A 19,723-nucleotide genomic window follows, 5' to 3' on the forward strand; every position below is an offset into this window, starting at 1 on the left:
GGGATCGAAAACCCCCAAAACGAGAAAATATAAGTTATATACATTCACATTTTTGCTGAGAGAGGAATTTAAGATAACCACATTTTTTTTACGATTTCAAGTAAAGAAAATCAAGAAAATGTCATACACGTGACAAGATATTTAAAAAAAAAATTGCTTATAACAGAAGTAGATTTATAGGTTTAGTCGAAACCGGGGGGGGGGGGGGGGTTAGCAAACGACACACACACGCTTGTTAACAATATTTGTGTAATGGTTTGGGCAGTGGATATCGGCCTGGGTAGCTCAGTCGGTAGAGCACCTGACTAGTGATGCAGGGGTACCTGGTTCGATTCCCGGTCCAGCCATACGTTTTCTCCTTTCCTATTACAGATTTGGTGCCGTTGACCACCCTGGACTTGCAGGTGAACGTCCTGCCAGAGGCTAATAAGAACTTTTTTATTTTCGGAACATTCAGTTATTGGGAAAATTGTTTCATGTAAAGGTGCATATGGAGTTTATCTATTTTATGGCCGTAGGAACCGGAAGGGGAGGCATGAGGGGACCGTAACCCCCCCCCCCCCATAATTTTTGCCGATATATGCATTAAACTGTGTAAAACATAGTAAGTATACACTCTACTTTATGCTTGGGCTCAATGATAAAATGAATAACGTCTGCATGATAACTTTTAGCTTGACGAGGAGTTTCTATTTGAAAGTCCTCCCATGAAAATATTTGGTTGTGCCCCCCCCCCCCAAAAAAAAAAACAAACAAACAAACAAACTGAAATTGCTTTGTATAGATTTTAAACTGAAATGCTCGGCAATAAATAAATTAAAAATTCAACCAAAAATTTTAAGGATTTAAGATTCATGTACTGTACTATGATGCTATGATATGAAAATAGATCTATTTAGGCAAGTGGTTTACGATGGGCTTAATTTTAAATCTACATGATTGTAAAATTTTGCTAATATTATTCTGTTCAAAATTGCTAGCATATTTTAAGCAGGGTAAATCGAAATCCAAAAGCACCTCTAAAGAATAAATTAATGTATAAATAATTACGGAAACAAATGGAATTAAAGAAACACGCAGCTTACGCGTATTTGCTGTACACAACATTTCCTCAAATTAATCGTTTGTTAGATCTATATTGCTTTGAAATTTCAAAATTATTGTAAAAGTAAATAATGTATCATTATCAATATAAAGAAGAAACGCAAGTTATTCCAATAATATTTCATTTTCTCTTATACTAGTAGTTACTTATTGGTAAGACCTACCTGTAATATATAAGTATGCATTACGTATATGTATACCTTTGTAGTGCAGAACAAATAATAGTCAAAGTGAAGGATCGAAAATGAACAATGATTTTCAGACGAGGCGCAAGAAGGAGCCCCCCCCCCCCCCCTCCAACACTCTTTAGCTGTCAATTTAGTATTGTAATAATCCTAAATGAAAGGCCAATGTCGACCTTCCTACTTTTGGTGAATGTTCGTACTCTCCGACGTTATTGCATTAAAAAAAGTTGAAATTTCCAGCCTCATCCAGATTTTTTTTTGGGGGGGGGGGTGTTCTTTTTAATGGTAAAACGATCTGTTTCAGAGAAAACTGTAGCAGAACAAATCCAATTAATGAAAGCCGTTTTTATTAAGAGAAAAAGCTAATTTGAAACTCTTCCAACCGAATTTTAACAAGTGGAACTTGGGTAGCTAAAAATTTTAATCTTTATAATTTAATTTACTATCATGAAGTGTAAAAAAAATATGACTTCGCCTCAAAAATGCCTTTAACCTGTACAAGTGTTGTCATGTCATGAATTTACAGGGTGGTAGTTGTCAAGTTGTATTTTTTTTTTTTTTTTTTTTTTTTTTTTTTTTTTGGTATTTGCTGCCACTCGGTGAATTCAACATTTACAACATGACAGTGTTCTATTAGTCCTCTACCGGTGAAACCGGAGGGGACTATAGGTTTCCTCTGAGTCTGTCCGTCCGTCTGTCTAGCTGTCTGTCCATCTGTCTGTCCCTCAGTCTGTTTGTCAGTCTTTCCCACTTTGTTTTCCGCACTTTTCTCCTAAACGTTTACAGATATTGAGCTGATTTTTGGTATGTGAGTGTATCTTAATGAGTTACAGATCAGATTTGCATTTCGTTCCTCTTCAATGATTTTTGACGGAATTACGACTCTTAAATTTCTAATTGTTTTCCGCAATTTTTTTCTAAACGCTTGCAGATATCGAGCTGATTTTTGGTATGTAACTTTACCTTCATTAGTTGTAGATCAGGTTTGCATTTCATTCCGCTTCAATAATTTTTGACGGAATTATGGCATTTTCAATTTTAACGGGAACCAGATTACACATGCGGGTAGGGACTAGTATTGCTAATGCAATACTCTAAGAATGCTTGTTTCAGTGGCATAGCTGGGTAAAGATAATGTGGATGCTTTTCTGACTCTTGTTGAAAGCAAAGGTGTCTGGAGCAGCATTAACACCCCCAACCTCCAGCGGGTAGGGGGAGGGGGCTGAACAAAAATTGACAACATTTAGGATTGTAAGATTGTGTCCCCTCGGAATGTGCAGTGTGTGGATAATGCAAAATCTTGAATCTATCTTTGAATACTGAAACAAATTTAAAATACATACTCTCTTCAAAAGATTTTGGGTTTTTTTTTTTTTTTTATTTCTTTTTTTTTTTCCTTTTTAAAGGGGAGGTGGTGTTCATGTACATGCTTTGACGTGCGCGCTTACATACATGTATAGTAGCTAATCCACTGTAATTTATAAAAACCTGGAAATATTTATCCCGCGAACATTTTCTTTATTTTGTACAATTACTACTAAAGAAATTTACAGAGGTATGCATGCACATAGTACGAACGCTTTCTGTTACTCATAAATATATTGGAGCTAAAGAAATCAGAAGTGTTCCACAGAAACGGATTCATCAATATGTAACCATATATAAGGTTGGTGCTGGCGAAAAAGTATTTTTTTTCTTCATGATAATCAATAATTTATTAAAGATGCACTATTTCAAAACATAAACTGTTTGCCTTCTTCTTCTTTTTTTTTTAAATGATGTCCATAGGTCCTATGATCCACTTGTAGTACTCCTGATATAATTGTCTAATATTCCCATTCCTTTTTTTTCCTTGATTTTTTGCTTCCGACGCAAGGATTTAGAGTAGTTTTTTTTTTTTTTTTTTTTTTTTTTTTTTTTTTTTTTTTTTTTTTTACAAAATAGATATAAACGTTTTCTGACTTATTTCTAATCAGGTAAATATATTCATAATCTAATTCCCCTGTATATATTCTGGCCTCAAGATCATTAAGCAATCCTAGACTTAATTCAACATTTCAGTCGGGCATGAAACATGTTATATTATTCATTATATTTATTAAATTAACTTTTGAAAACTAAAAACTAACATTCCCAGGGGATTGGGGCATGGTGGTGATTTTCTTGAGTCAGCTTATTTATTTCAATACCCTTGCAGGACAGAATATTTATTTCTAAGGGACAGTTTTTTAAATTTAATTCTTATTTTCTTTTTTCACCTAGAAAACTTCCCATAATTCCCAGTGGGGAAGAGATTATTAATCACATGCAAAAGTGTTTCATTCCAAATTCTGGCCCCACCCCGGATCAAATGGTCAGCCCCTTAATAACAGGGAAGCATCCTAAATTTTATTTGTGTTTCTATGGAAAAAAATAAGACAATGCTAGTTTACTGATCATACTTTGCATTTTTTATTGCTAACAAAGATTTCAAGCCTTCTCTTTAAATATTCTATGATATCTATTAAGTCATAATCGTAATTCTTTGTCATTCGTTTTATTTTATTTTGTATAGATCTCAACGTGAATATACAGTTTAAATAAAAAGGTCACTGGTTGTTTCATTTATCATGTTAATAATTTGCTCAGTCCTATGCAAAGGGTCTTGAATAGCCTGTACCTATTGTGACGTTTTTGACGTCATCAATGTGAGTTTGACGTCGTCAATGTGTCACAGTTGTAGCCTACTTCAAAATATATGCCAACGGACAAGATACAATTTTTATCAGTTGAAACAAATGAATGCTTAAGAATAAATACATAATTAATGAACTTAAATCTTGAATAGTTCAAAACTTAATATAAAATATTTTTGATGGGACATATATGACCCCTGTGGCAGCCAGTGGGTAGAGCTCATATATGACCCCTCTGGCAGTAAGAGGGTTAAACTCCATATTAAATGTGAGTGTGTGATTGTTTCAATCGCCAAATTAAAAAAATAAATAAGTAAAATAAACAAAAAAACGAAATGTTTCACTAAACCATCTTCCGTTTTAGTGCCAAATTATAGTGGGGAGTTCAGCAGTAGTTTAACTCAATAAATATATTTTTATAACTTATTTTTCAGTTTTTTTTTTTCATTTTTAATCGTACTTCGGATTGTTTATTTTGATTTGACTGCATAGATAAATATATTTAAGTTTTTACAACTATCATGAAGTAAACATCTCAACTTCGTTGAATTAAGTGTTGCGTAAATCTAAAACATTCATCATTGATTCCCAATTTTATAAGAAATGTTCATGATAAACACTTCATTAATTATTTTTACGCATATCCTAGTAAATCAGTTAAAAAAAAAATAGTTCTCAGACATGTATAAAATTACTTATCAAAACGTCATCTAGCTGAGACGCCGCCCATGTATAAAATACATTTTGATATTAAAATATTATTTAACATTTAGAATAATGCACTCTGAAGAGTAATTAAACAGAAAAAGAGAAATCATTTTTTAAAAATCTTTTTCTTTATACTTTTACGCAAAGAATTTACAAACTTCTCTGGAAACTTGTAACTATTTCATTGTGACGCAATATTAGTCAGGTATATGACGTCACTGATACATCAATGGAAACGTGGATTCAACCTGAATAATAGAGCCAATTTTAATCTAAATATTACGTCTGGAGGCGAAAATAAATTATATTTTGAAAATAAATTATTTATTTTTTTGCTTAATTATTTTCTTTAGTGTATCGATTCTAAATATTTCACTAGGATTCCGATAAAAAGGTGTTGAGCAGATTTACCGATGCCACGGGAGATAACTCTTGCATCGCAAAATTTCATAAAAACGTCCTTATATTTTGCCAGAAAACTACTATCAAAAGTGTTTTTCCCACCGATTTTATTTTTTAAACAAAAAGTTGAAATATTTCTAGATTTAGTTAAGTGTGAATTATAGTCCTGTGAAAAATGTATTAGAAATTACAGTTCTTTGTTTCTGACCTACATTCAATGGTTTATATAGGGGCATTCAAAAACACAAAACACAAGGATATTTTACTAAATAAGCAATTATCAAACAAATCTTCAATTACATTATTCCTTTTAGGCTACATTGTTATTGTTTTTAATAAAATATCAAATATTCCTGACATTCGATGTGCCGCCTATTAATACAATACTGCCTGGTTTTTCGGTGGACTGCCTCTTAAATATTTCAGGAACTAATTGGCTTAGAATCATCAAACTTTGTCAGTTGATGCATCTTGGGTCCGCAGAGTTAGTCGACTGAAAAGGAGGTCACTGTGACTTATTTTTTCAATTTATATGACTATAATTAATATTTCAGGTACTAATTGGCTTAGAATCATCAAACTTTGTCAGTTGATGCATCTTGGGTCCTCAAAGTATGTCATCTGAAAGGTAGGACACTGTGACCTACTTTTGAAATTTTATGGTTATAATTTTAAAAATATTTCAGGTACTAATTGACTTAGAATCATCAAACTTAGCTGATGCATCTTGGGTCCTCAGAGAATGACAAGTGATAAGTAGGTCACCATGACCAACTCTCAGGTACTAATTGGCATAGAATCATCTTGGGTTCTCAGAGTGTTTCATCTAAAATGTAGGTCATAATGACCTACCTTTGGAATTTCAAGGCTTTATCTAAATATACAGTATACTTGGAGGCTTCAGATAGAAGCAATAGGTTGTACAGTTTATCAGAAGAGTGATTTAAGGCCCTTGGGCCTCTTGTATCTTTCTGTTACTGAAATTTATTATTAATTTTTACACATTTAAAAACTTTCCTATCCAGAATCAAGGAAAAGTCTAGGCAAAAAAGCATCTTTGGATGAAAAGAATCAAATTCTTTCAAGGAAAGGGCTACATACCCCCCTCCCTCCCCCCCCCCCCAAAAAAAAAAAAAAACTTACCTTAGATATGGAGTAGGATTTTAAGATATATTTTTTTTAAAAAGGGAGAGAAACGGTGGATAAGTGACACTAAACCAATCATTATTAATGACGATTTCTATCTGTGACAACTTTTATTTTTCAATGGCTAAAGGAAACTCAAGTGAGTGAATCTCCTTCTTAGATCTTCTGGTTAGGGACTAGAAGAGCTTATGCATAAGTAAGGCATATATTGTCTCTCCATCTATAATTTTTTTTTCTTCTAAATTCTACTCTGCAGTTTTGGACCAATTTCAATAAGACTATACTCAGATACATGTAGATTATACCAAGATGCATAATTCTGTGATTGATTTCTCATTTGATGAACAGTGTTTCCATGGTTACTAAGAATAGAAATTTTGTAAAAATTTTCAAAATGATAACAAGTAGACTATTCTAAGATACATTTTTCTGTTTATCAGTTTTAGATTTCGATGAACAGTGTTGGCGTGGTTATTAAAAAGGAAATTTCCCAAAATTCTTCCAGAACACTACTCCAACTATAGCTATAGTCTGATTTAAAATACACAACTAGACTTAACTAAGATACATAATTCTGTGTTTGGTTTCAGATTACGGTGAAAAGTGTTGCTTTGGTTACTCAAAAAAGAAATTTCTTTGAACCTTTCAAAACACCACTTGTACAGTTTTGATCAGATTTCAATAAGATCTCATACACAAGTAGACTGTACTAAGGTACGTAAATCTATTTATTGGTTTCTGTTTTGAGGATCATTGCCATGGCTAGTGAAAATAAAAATTTCTTTGATATTTTTCCAAAAGCTACTAAGTTTTGGTCTGGTTTCAGTAAGACTTGATACAGACTATAATAAGGTACACGATTCTCTTTTAGTTATTGATTTCCATGAACGGTGATGCCATGGTTACAGGAAAACAGAAATTTTTATGAAAATGTTTCTTATCATACAGTTTTAGTCCAATTTCTTAAAAAATTAGTACACACACAACAAGACATCATTGATCTATTTTCTTTAGGACTTTGTACACAAGTAAACTACACCAAGATGCATATATTTCTCATTTAGATTGCAATGTCGACTAAAAAGGGGATAATTCAAAACACTACTCCTCTTTTTTGGTCTGAGTTTAATAAAAGCTGGTATACAAGTTAAATGAACCAAGGATTATAATTCTTATTTATTGGTGTTGCTACAAAGTTTCGAGTCTAGGAGCTCCTCCTTTATTACGATTACATACCTGTAGAGCCACAGTCTTATCAGAGACTTTTGGTTTTTACATAGTGAATGTAAAGTCAAAGACTAATGCTGCAAGTTAAAGACATAGAAAATGTCAATACTTTACTGTTGAATTCAAGTTAATTGGAAAGTTATGTCTGTTTTAGTTGGTACAATATCTTTCATTTTAAAATAGCATCGCTTTGTCAGTTAAGTAGACAAGCTCCTTGTGCACTGTAGATCCAAGTTTGGTCAAACTTTGGCCCTATGTAAGGTATTGGTCAACAAGTTGTAGCAAACATTCAGCAACCAACAACTTTCATATTAACAAGTAGTGTAGAATGAAAATAAATGCGGTACAAGTATTAGCTTTCCTAAAAAGCTTGTCTGACTTGAGCAAATTTATTTTTACGTGAAGAATCAAGAAATGTTAAATACTGTGTAATCAACATGAGTCTGCGTCATGAAATGAATTCTTTTGCTAAGAAACAAGAAAAGTTCAATTCAGTGGCATCAACATAAAATAAAACTTGACATGAATTTATTCTGTATACATTATATTACTTGTATTTTCTTTTTTCTTAGATGTAGGAACCGGGGGGGGGGGGTGCCCCCTCCAATAATTTTGCCGATTTAATTTATATACATAGCTATTTTATGATTGTGTCCCCTGAATCATGTAAATATTAACTTCTGATAACTTTTGTATGCTCTATAAGGAATTTTTCCTTGATAGTGTCCACATTAGACTGCAAATTTCTGAAAATTCTTCCAACGGGTCTGTTCATGGATACAAAGATATAACCAGTCTTTTTGAATGAAAAAGTTGCAACACATAAAAATCTAAACATCAATTGGTGAACAATTTTGATAGTTAAGAAATGTCGTACATGTATTTAAAAAAAAATAAACATAGCTAACATCTTTGCATTTAAGCAAAAAAATATTCAACATCTATCCTTCACTTTGATAATTTTTTAATTATGTTATAGTTACATTATAGATATTAATTGGTTATTGGTAAATACACTCACAATTTTTAATTCACGAGGGGCGGAAATCAAACATCTGCAAGTTATGAATATGTGTAGATTCATAAAAATTCTAAAGGTAGAGAGACTTAGTATGCATTGAAAATAAACATCCATTAGTTAATCTGATAAAGATAATCGACAAGTGTTGACCTGACCAGCTTCATTCCTGCTGTTTTGCTGGACATGAATGATGCATTCGAGAATGGCCAAATGTTATGTAACCTGTAATGTATAATGTGATAATAAATAGGTTCAATGCTCTGGCTTGTTTGGGTGTTTAGCATGTTTCTTTTACTTCTCATGCTCTCCAATTGATAGTTAAGATAGTATGAAGTTTCCAAGATCAAGTTATCACAAGAATTCTATTGAACGACTTGACCAACAAGCCTTGGCTAAATCTAGTACTGTCTGACGCCATGACGTCAGACAAATACTAGTAATCGCAGAAACATTGGCGGGTGTTGTTTAATCAGAGAATTTGGATCGTGTTGTTCCATTCTACACATTTGATATTAAGGCCCTAGACTTACTGTATGTTAAGGTCAAGATCTAGTAATTGAAGAGTGCCTACAGATTTCTCAAATTTGCGAAACAAATTCCTTGAATGATCTATTACAATTATAGCTAAATAAATTTAGGTGTATCGGGACATAATTTTTAGATAAACTCAACAAAATACCTATTTAAAACTGCCCTTTTCAATGAAAAATGAAGAAAATCAGGTATAAAAATCGGAGTTTTCTCCATCTCAGACAAAGGAAATGTATCAATATTGCCTACAGTCTCTCAAAGAACGGTTTTTCATATCTTCTTAACCTCTTCTTTAAAATTATATTAAATTGAATATAGGTATCGGGGTTACATTTGACATGATTTCAACTTGATTTCCATAAAAATGCCTCATTTTCTACATAATTCTGTTATAGCCGTAAAGTACGGGAAAAAGGAAGTTTTTGATGAATTATGACGTCATAATGGGTCTAGCACAAAAAAGACAGTCTAAACTCATTTACTAGATCTTGACCTTAATGAAAAACTGCCATATCTTTACACAGTATGAAGATTACGTATATTCCATTGTATATTTGATCAAATCTAAACAGAATAAACTGTTTTTGATTAAATTTGTTTGCCTGAAATCATGTGACCTCATGCATATGTCATTGTGGCTTCGTTTTTCAGAACGTCTGATTTGCTGCATTAAATATATAGTTTCAAGCCATTTTGCACAGATGGCTTTTGGCTAAGTCTCAAATCAACGTCAATTTCCTAGTTATTACATGGTGTTTACATATTTCTTATATAGGGGTATTCTAAAGACTAGTAATCTGTCTTAAAAGAATTCTTCAAAACGCTACTCCTATATTTTGGTACACAAATTACTTCAAGAAACTGAAATATTTTTCGATGTAAGATTTCGAAGAATGGTGTTGCCATGGTTATAAAACTAGAAACTTTTGTGAAAGCCTTCTATATTGACGCTACTTTTCCTACATCGAAATATCGGATTTTGATTTAGAGGAGCGGTTGCCATGGTTACAAAAATCAAAGATTTTTTTTCATAACGCTACTTATCCTACAATTTTGGTCCGAATTTAGAGAACTGTATACACACGTAAAAAAAAAAAACTAAGTCACGTAAATTCATTTACGGATTTCGTTGCCAGTTGTGAAAGTCCTTAAAAGTCTATTTCTTCTACAGATTTTCAAGGCCATCAAAAGGAGGGGTGCAATGATGTGACCCCCACCCCACCCTTTAAAAAAATCTCGGAAAATATTTTTGAAAAAAAATTAAATTAAATTTTCATATGTTGAACGTAATGTTACATTGTACTTTTTTTCTTGAATATTCGTGGGAAAAATGACTTCCAGATTGAGAGTATTTGGATCCAATTTATACAATGTATTAAATTAGAAGTGGTAGCGGATTCTTAATTACATTCATTTGTATAAATGGGAAACTTATTCTCTTCTACTTTTGTAGCACTATTGTAAACACAAGCAGAGCTACAGTCGTACTAGAGACCTCTGATTTTTATTACAGAATCATTTTTTTTTTATATTGGGTACATGTATAAATCCAGATTTTTTTTGATTTTTTATTTATTTTTTTTTTTTTTTTGGTCTTCATTCAATGAAGCGTTTAGAAAAAAGACGATGTTTAATTCATTATGACGTCACAATGTAATAGCGTAATAGGTGTCCTACGTAAATGAATTACTTTCTTTCCCTTAATTATGTCATCATAAGTGATGCTTGATTTTCATTGATGTCACAATGAGTTGCTGTGTTATCATAGCAACGTCACATACATAGGGATAATACAATGTGGCGAGCTCAAACCCAAAGAGATCCGGCAGATGAAATGATGGACGAGATGTCGCAGAGCGCGGAGCTTCTGCGACTCCAGCGAAAACTCCGGGTGATGGAGAACGACCGGCGAGCTTACGAGGAAGATTCCAGAAACTTTCTCAGGAAACAAGAGTAAGACTCGGAATTTAAGATGTTAAAAATATATTTAAGAGGTAGGGTACATGTACTTCAGATGAAAATTTGCAAAAGAAAAAAAAGAAAAGGAAAAAAAAAGAAAAAAAAAAGTAAAGTGTTTTCAGGGACAGATTTATTCTTACTTGTCAGTTATCTATTACAATTTCACATTCACGTCTTATGAAAGTTCAATTTTCACGAGAAGAAAAACTTGGGAAGAAACACTATCTACAGAATAGAATAATCAGGGCCCAAATGGGCATAATCACATATATCATATATGATTACATATATACCGGGTAATGACAGTCAATACACAATGAAGAGTAATTCTTCGACTTTGTATACATTGAAGGTATTTTTTAAGTTTCATATGGACGTATTTCTGCATACTGTAAAATCATATTTTTGTGGGATCGGGGAAAAACGTTCTGTTCTTGGGGATTTGATTTTATGGTTTACAAATTGTTGAGTTGTTATACATCTGAAATTTTACATTTCATGGAGAAAGATATTGTTAAAAAATAAAATGTTTTATAATCTACTAATCTACGAGCATTGTTTGAGAAAGTTTCATCTGTTTTGGTGACAGGGCGGATTTTGGTACATTCTGGCTTTAGTTCTTTGTTGGTCTCTTTATACCACGAAAACAACGAAAATTAATTCCTCGAAACATTACATTTTTTAAATTACTATAATATTTAATATGTAAACATGTGCATTATTGTGAAGCCTTCTGGGATATATTTTTCTTGGCTGAATAATATACAAATAATGACTGGGGTTGAGGGCATCATTGATTATGTTAGCCCCCATGGGATAAAAGAACTGCGAACGATAGTATTGTTCTCCCGCCTACCTCCAAGTCAGTTTTCAAAAGTTAACACATTTGAATGATTTTTCATAATTATATAGATATTTATATGAATTTTCATAAAACATTACTTCTTGGGGAAAACAAAGAGAGAACAGACTAACAACTACAAAAATGATTATTTTTTCACCAATTTCAAAGGGGTTTACAATTGAAACATTGTATTTTATTGATAATATATGCTTAATTTTATATGCGTAAAACATAAAAGATTTAAGGAACATTTATTCATATCCAAGAATATTTTAAAATGTGGTGATGCTTTAAAGCCCGATTTCAATGGAAAATATCGTCTATCCCCTTATTTAAAGAGCTGGAATTAGGGGTAATTAACTATTTAACACTAGTATTAAAATTATCAGTCAACTACCATTGAACTGTTCTTTGCATTCAACAAAGATTTTACGGCCAAATTGCCATTAGTATTGAATTAAATGGGTTTAAAATGCAGGCGGGAATCGAGAGTTAGCGTGCGTAGTTCTTTGCTCGACGCAGAGCGGAGGGCAATATTTTCGTCCCGATGGGGCTAACATAATCAATGTTGCCCGAAAACACAGTCAATAATTGTTTTGCTATATAAAAAAACATCTAATAATTGTTTTATATAGATATGAAAAACAAAACGAATCAATGAAATGGTATTTTGTTGTTACCAAAAGAGTATTCAATGAGATTAAAACTTCTGACTTCGTTTCATATATTGGAAGGTGCGAGATAGAATCACTTTTAAAAGAGAACATTGAGATCAGAACTGTCCTGAAATTGGCGAATAGTGACAAAAACAGGACAATCGATATGCAGGACACAGACCGCCTTATTGATCTTTTAGAAAACTTGGATATCTACAATGCTCGGGCAGATGCTGAGGAGGCGCGGATCAAAGAACTCGATGACGAGGTGAGAGTGTCATGGCTGCAGCTTAAATAACTCAATAAAATAAATTATATTTATTCGATATAAGATGTACAGTCATATACCTGTCATAGCGACTACCTGTAATAAGCGACGTCATATGCGACCATAAAATTTCCGATCATGAATTTTCATTATATTTTACCTGAATTCAGCGACTCCCTGTCTAAGGAGACATGCGACCACCAATTTTCGTCGCAAACAGTCAGACCCTGAATTTAGCGACTTGCATCCTTGTTCTTGATAACAAGAGGCCTAAGGGACTTAACGGTCACCTGAGTATAATGTAACACTGTAGGGTCCATAGAGGTATAAAACAAAATTAGCTGAAAGATGAAGCTATGTTGCCCAAGAATTTCAAAAATCTGGTAAAAATATCCTTGCTTATTGTAACATGTGAGACTCGAGCGATCTTCTTGGGATCGTACTTGGCTGATGGTTTTAGCCCCACCCCGGGGGGGGGGGGGGGGGCAAGGACCACGAATTTCACAATTTTTGTTCCCCTTCACTCATAGCTGCTATATATGCAAAAACTGTTGGAATTGGTTCAGTGGTTCTAGAGAAGAAGCTGAAAATGTTCAAAAGTATACGACCGACGGACGACGTACGACAAATGACGACGGGTAAAAACAAATGGCAATAGGTTACCTGAGTGACTCAGGTGACCTAAAAATTTTATAAAATGCTTATTTTTTGCCCCTTTCCACCTTTTGTAGAAAGATGTTTGCGAAAAATATACTCATTAATAAAATATTTCACAGTGTGTGACTTGGCATCAAATAAAAAATTATTAGAATAAGAAACATTTTAAACATTTTAAAAGTAATTGCGGATTATTAAAATTCTTTCGACAAGAATTGCATAAAATCTGTGTACCTTTGTGCATAGAAAAAATCCAGCGTTTTCTTTGTGATTATCGTAGTGTATTGTTTTATAGACTAAGTAAACGTATAAAAACACCCTACCCCCACTCCACCCCCCCCCCCCAAAAAAAAACATGTTTTCTTGATTTCTTTTCGAAAATTATATTAACACTTAACGCAATTATAGGAATAAAAATAATTTATGAAAACAATTATTTATTGAATATATTTTATTTATCTCATACGTGTGGTGGATACTATACCCATTAGATAAACCTACGCTTTATCCATGTGTATGCTTTGTCAATAGCACTTCCGGTTTTGACACGATCCCTCGCTTCAAGATGTAAATTCCTGGAGACTTCTGTTTGTGAAAGTTCTAGCACGTCCGTCTGTCCTGCGTTCAAGATCTTAGCGGCTAACCTAACTCTATTGGACGGACGGCTGGCTTAGCCGCTATAGATATTAGATTTTGGATACAAATATCTTATTAATCGCTATTTTTTGGAACAAAGTGAGATTAACGCAAGCGAAAATATTTTTGTAAATTTACATATTGGATTTGGTGCCTAGCATCAAATATTTATGCTATATAGCTTTCCTACATGGCTGCTAGGCTAGGATATCGTTCTAGATCGTAGCTCTTCGTAGAAGCTATGTAGCCGCTACGATATTGAACACCCAAGGACTGCGTTCAAGATCATACATGTAGCAGCTACCTATATAGATGCTAGTTTAGATTTCTAGGTCAAATTGAACCCAATGTATATATATTATCGCCTGTTATTGATTGGCTAGCATATCGTTCAAGATCGTAACGGCTACTAGAGCTAAGTAGCCGCTATGATCTTGAACGCAGCCCTAGCTGTCTGGACGTATACGTCTGTAGACGCTTGGTTAAGCTCAACATTTAGGTCACATTCCAATATCCAATCCAGACTTGCAAATATTGGAGTGGTATATCTTGCCAATTCAGTCCAGACTTGCAGATATCGGTGTGGTATATCTGGCCAAAGATTGAGATCTATGCTTTGTTAGGAAATGTATAAGTTTAATTTGATGTATACGGTATCCTAACATATTTTTATACATGTAGTTGCGTTCGCAACTTTTTTAACTCTCGATCTGTGATATCTTATCGTATTCTTTCCTTAGATAAAGGCCCTTGACCATAGTATCACATCGTATAAAAAACAAAAAGGTGGAGTCACGGAGGCCATGGAGGAAAAGGCCATTCAAAAAACACTACGAATAATGGAAAACAGATTGGATAAGGTAAGGAGGAAAGGGCAATCAAAAACGTTATGGATAATGGAAAACAGAGTGGATAAGGTAGGGAAGAAAAGACAATAAAAAAAGTTACAGATATAAGACAACAGACTGGATAAGCAAGGAGGAAAAGGTCAACCAAAACGCTGATAATAATTAAAAAACATTACGGATCATGGAAACAGACTGGATAAGTTAAGGAGGAAAAAAGACAATAAAAGGTTAGGGATATAAGACAACAGACCGGATAAGGTAAGAAGGAAAGGGCCAACAAAAAACGCTAAAGAATAATGGGAAACAGATTTGATAGGGTAAGGAGGAATGGACAATCAAAAAATGTTACGGATAATGAAAAGCAGACTGGATAAGGTAAGGAGGAAAATATACAATAAAGAAAAACACTATACAGATAGTAGAATGATAGAAAACAGATTTGATAAGATGAGGAGGAAAAGGCCAATCTAAAATCGTTACGCATGATAGAATCTGAAAACAAACTGCATTGATAAGTAGAAAGAATAGACCAACCAAAAGAAAACGTACAGTTTATTGAAAACAGACTGGATAAGGTAAGGAGGAAAAAAGACAATAAAAAGTTACGGATATAAGACAACAGACTGGATAAGGTAAAGAGGAAAAGGTCAACCAAAACGCTAAGAATAATGGAAAACAAACTGGATAAGGTAAGGAGGAAAGGACAATCAAAAACTTTACGGATCATGGAAAACAGATTGGATAAGGTAAGGAGGAAAAAAGACAATAAAAAAGTAACGGTTAATAGAAAACGGACTATATAAGGAAAGGAGGAAAAGATCATCCAAAAACGCTAAGAATAATGGAAAAACTGACTGGATAAGGTAAAGAGCATACGAACAATCAAAAACGTTAGGGATAATGGAAAACAGACTGTATGGATAAGCATAAGAAGAAAATGCCTACCAAAAACATTACAGATAATAGAAAACATACTGGATAAGGTGAGGAGGAAAGGCAAATCAAAAAACGTTAGAGATGATTGAAAACAAACTGGAAAAGAAAGAAAGGGCCAGTCAGAAAACGTTCCTGATTGTAGAAAATAGACTGGATAAGGTAGAAAGAAAAGGATAACCATATACTAGTAAACGTTACAGATAATGGAAAACAGACTAGATAAGGTAAGGAGGAATAGGTCATCCAAAAATGGAAAACAGACTGGATAAGGTAAGGAGGAATAGGTCATCCAAAAATGGAAAACAGACTGGATAAGGTAAGGAGGAATAGGTCATCCAAAAATGGAAAACAGACTGGATGAAGTAAGAAGAAAATGCAAATAAAAAAAATACGGAAAATGAAAAACAAACTGGATAATATACTAGTAAAGAAAAGGAATTATAAATATACACCCGAGGGTCAAAAGTATTTCTACTATTTTCACTATATAATTTACTGTGTGTGCAGTATTACAAACTTCACTTTTCAAAAACATAGCTAAAATTCTTCACTTGGAAAAAAAATGAAATAAAAAAAATAAATAAATAAAAACTTTCTGAAGAACATTTTTATTCATTATTGTATAGTATCCTACTTTTACCCATTAATTTGCTTTTTTTAATGGAGTAGAATTATAGAAGGCTTGGTTTCGATTTGGTTTTTCTGTTTAAGAAGGCATTCTGGATTCTTTCTAGGAAATGGTCAAGTTTAACCAACAATTATCAGTAAATGCTCGCTTGCGAAAGGAAATCGATCACTTCAGACAAGATCGATTGGTTTTTAATGGTTTGTCTAAGAAACTTACCAAAGAGTTGAATGAAACCAGGAAAGCCATGAATGAGGTTGTGACGGAGGCGTCTCAAGCTTACGAGGAAAGGTATGCATTTACAAAAACTGTATTCTCATTTTAGTGCCGTATTAAAGTATTGTAGCTTTTCGAGTGATGTGCAACTTGCAATTGGTGTTCAGGAACCATTTATCCAGCGCTTAAATATTCTATTATGGGGTTAGAGTAATCTGCCCTTAGATCTAAATTGAAATCTAGTCTATATTACTCAATTTGTATATGGCATGTCAAACGTTTTTCTATATTCGATCTTTTCCATTTGTATAGTATAATTTTTCCATTTATATTTTATAATTTTCTATTTGCATTGTATAATTTTCCATTTGTATTGTATAATTTTCCATTTGTATTGTATATATAATGTTCGATTTGTGTTTTACAATACAACTGGAAAAGTATACAATACAAATGAAAAATTATACTGGTAATTATATTAGGGTAAATACCACATACCTTATGTTGAAAATAAAATAGATAAGCTCATTAGTTATACCTTTATACAATATTATTTTCTCAATGTCAAAAAAAAAATGATTTAGCCTATCGAGGGTCCTTAAAAAGAAAACAACTGTTCATCCAAGTGCATGCCATAAGAATTGTTGATCTTTCTTAAAATCATGGAATCATAGAATTAGTATTAAATCACATGCATTTCAAGAAATGTTAAAAACTCCAAAGTGAATTTACATTAAGTATAATTAAATCATTTTGAGTTAACTTTCATTGGATAGGTATTATTAATTACAAAACGTCATATATAGTGAAATAATGAAACTTGAAACTTAATCAAGAAACATTTCCATAAAAATGATGTCATTTTTTAGAGACGAGGCTCAAAATAAAATGCTGGCATTAAAAGAGAGAAGTGAAAAGGACATGGCGCAGCACGAATTAGAAATGAAGGAACTTGATCGCATCATTGACCACGATAATCGTCTGAAGGAGTTTATGATGTTTAAGGCATGTGAACGTACAGAGTACAAGGAAGAAGAGGAGGCAAAGAAGAAGAAATGTAAGTCTGTGTGTGTTTTTATTGATAGCGCACAATGTGTACTTATTAATCATACTTGAGTATGTAAAGAGAGATAACTCTATCAATGATTTTATAAAATGTTCATCTTTTACGATGATTTGTGTCTCCAATTTTGCTAAGTTTGCTTAAATTTCATTTCGTTAACCTCTGTAGGTAAATTTATGGATATATTAAAATTTAGAGCTTTGCAAGTAAATTTTCAAATTTCCTTTCCATTGCATGGTTTAGGTTCCGGTGGTGACAAAGATACAGACGCAGAAAAGTTACAAATTAAAACTTTGGAGGAGGCTTTTCAGCGAATTCGCGAGGCGACAGGCGAAGACAGTATTGACGTCATTGTCAAAAATTTCATCCGGCGAGAGAACGAAAATTTCGCTCTCTTTAAGTATGTCAACGAAATCAGCGACGAAGTGGAGCTTTTGCAGGACGAAATCCACTCCATGCAGAAGGAAATCAAACAGTTTGAGAAAGACGACATCAAAAACGAAAGCGTTCGTGCTCAAATGCTTAAAGATCTGGAGGTGGGCACACTCTCAACATTTCGATTTTTTTTAAATCGAGAGATTTTTTTTTCTTCAATTGTTTTTTGTGTATTAAAATAAAATTTAAGCGTACGAATTATACTTAATATACGATTTTCTGAGAATTGTTCACCCTTTATTGCATGATTATTTTCAGGAAAAGAGCGAGAAAATTAGGGCCCAAAAGGAAGCAGCCGAGAAGAAAAATGTCCTGGTGAACAAAGTTCTAGACGAGTTGCGGAGTGGGGTAGGACAACTGTTCCGAGCCATCCAATGTGACTCGTCTGTCATCCAGGAGATGCTTGGGAGTGACGACCGAGTCACTAATAAAAACATACTCCAGTACATGGGCATCATAGAACAGAAGACCATGGAGCTCCTGCAGGCCCAGCAGTACCTTCAAATGAAGGTTAGTACCAAAGAAATAGGGGTAATCCTTACTACATGTACAAATCAAATGAGTCAATTCAAATATTGATTAACTGATATTAGTCTAAACTGATTAAGTTAACCTACGATCGTAGATAAATAACATGCAATTAGGAACCATTCTAGTGAACCATTTGGAATATTAATGTCGACACGGTGTGGATTAAATACTTTGAATGACTTTACCTAAATAAACTTGTCATAATAATTTTTTTAATTTAAACCAAAAATGATGTTAAAAAATGTAAACTATGTCTGCAAATAACTTTTGACATCATGACTATTTACAGCTGAATCCACCAAAACAGGAAAAGAAAGGTGAACCCGCGCCATCAGTGAATCCTCAAGCCCAGAAAGTGGACCTACCGCCAGTTGTTTCTATACAACCTCCCAATGCTGGGTAAGAATCTGACCATTAATTGTGACAAGCCCCATAGTTCTAAATTACTTCATGGCAGAAATAATTTATTTGGTCTATTTTACAGTGAAGATGATGAAGTGTTTGATTATGTGGAGGAGTTGGACCTTCGACCTTTGACCCAGGAAGAACTTCGGAGCGCCATTATTAACAAAGTTACCCGAAAATCTACTTGTCTGCGTCTGTACAGTCAAACTCCAAACCGCCGTGCTCGATCTCCAAGGCCACAATAATCAATTAAGTTATAGAATGTTATCTTGACTTTATTTGTCTGTATTTTAGAGAATCCTATTTTGAGTAACAAACAATAAATCAAAAATCTTATTTTAATTTATTTTTTTTACTGTATATCCTTGTCTAAATTTTCATCGGCAAAAAAAAAAAAAAAAAAAAAAATACAGTGTCGTTATATGTAAATTCGTGGACAGCTTCCTCTTCCTACTCTATCAATAGAAAAAAATGTGGTGTTAATTTCTTAGTCTGGATCAACCACAAAAACGGAAATTGGTGTTCATCGAAAAATGATGAAACTACGGTAGTAAGTAGTTCAGAGGTTATACGAGATGCAATATGGTTTTGAAGATATAAACCAGGATTTTACTGATTATTAACATCACATTTGCATGTGTAAAT

General features: G+C 33.2%; 1 protein-coding gene across 2 annotated transcripts; it reads left to right on the forward strand.

Annotated features, from left to right (window-relative positions):
- Positions 1-10,796: 10,796 nt before the first annotated feature.
- Positions 10,797-19,414, forward strand: LOC133196521 (coiled-coil domain-containing protein 63-like). 2 transcript variants are annotated; one of them, XM_061332395.1, is made up of 8 exons: positions 10,797-10,952; positions 12,537-12,726; positions 14,760-14,879; positions 16,538-16,719; positions 17,514-17,701; positions 17,951-18,243; positions 18,401-18,652; positions 18,963-19,076. In XM_061332395.1, exons 1-8 carry the CDS (start codon positions 10,834-10,836, stop codon positions 19,074-19,076), a joined length of 1,458 nt encoding a protein of 485 aa, XP_061188379.1. In that variant the 5' UTR covers positions 10,797-10,833. The 2 variants fall into 2 exon arrangements, with proteins under 2 accessions (XP_061188379.1, XP_061188380.1); XM_061332396.1 differs by lacking the exons at positions 10,797-10,952; positions 12,537-12,726; positions 14,760-14,879 and adding exons at positions 15,527-15,556; positions 19,158-19,414 and having other exon boundaries at positions 18,963-19,072.
- Positions 19,415-19,723: the final 309 nt, after the last annotated feature.

Source organism: Saccostrea echinata, unplaced genomic scaffold (assembly GCF_033153115.1).
Source record: "Saccostrea echinata isolate AGI-Se365-2 ecotype Australia unplaced genomic scaffold, CSIRO_AGI_Sech_v1 ptg000030l, whole genome shotgun sequence".
Classification (NCBI taxonomy): Eukaryota; Metazoa; Mollusca; class Bivalvia; order Ostreida; family Ostreidae; genus Saccostrea; species Saccostrea echinata.

Excerpts from the sequence above, each read along its gene's own strand:
- LOC133196521 (XM_061332395.1), top strand. The coding sequence starts at position 10,834 with ATGATGGACGAGATGTCGCAGAGCGCGGAGCTTCTGCGACTCCAGCGA. Across the intron at positions 17,702-17,950 it reads GGAGGCAAAGAAGAAGAAAT|GTTCCGGTGGTGACAAAGAT; the intron begins GTAAGTCTGTGT and ends TGCATGGTTTAG. Across the intron at positions 18,653-18,962 it reads AGCAGTACCTTCAAATGAAG|CTGAATCCACCAAAACAGGA; the intron begins GTTAGTACCAAA and ends GACTATTTACAG.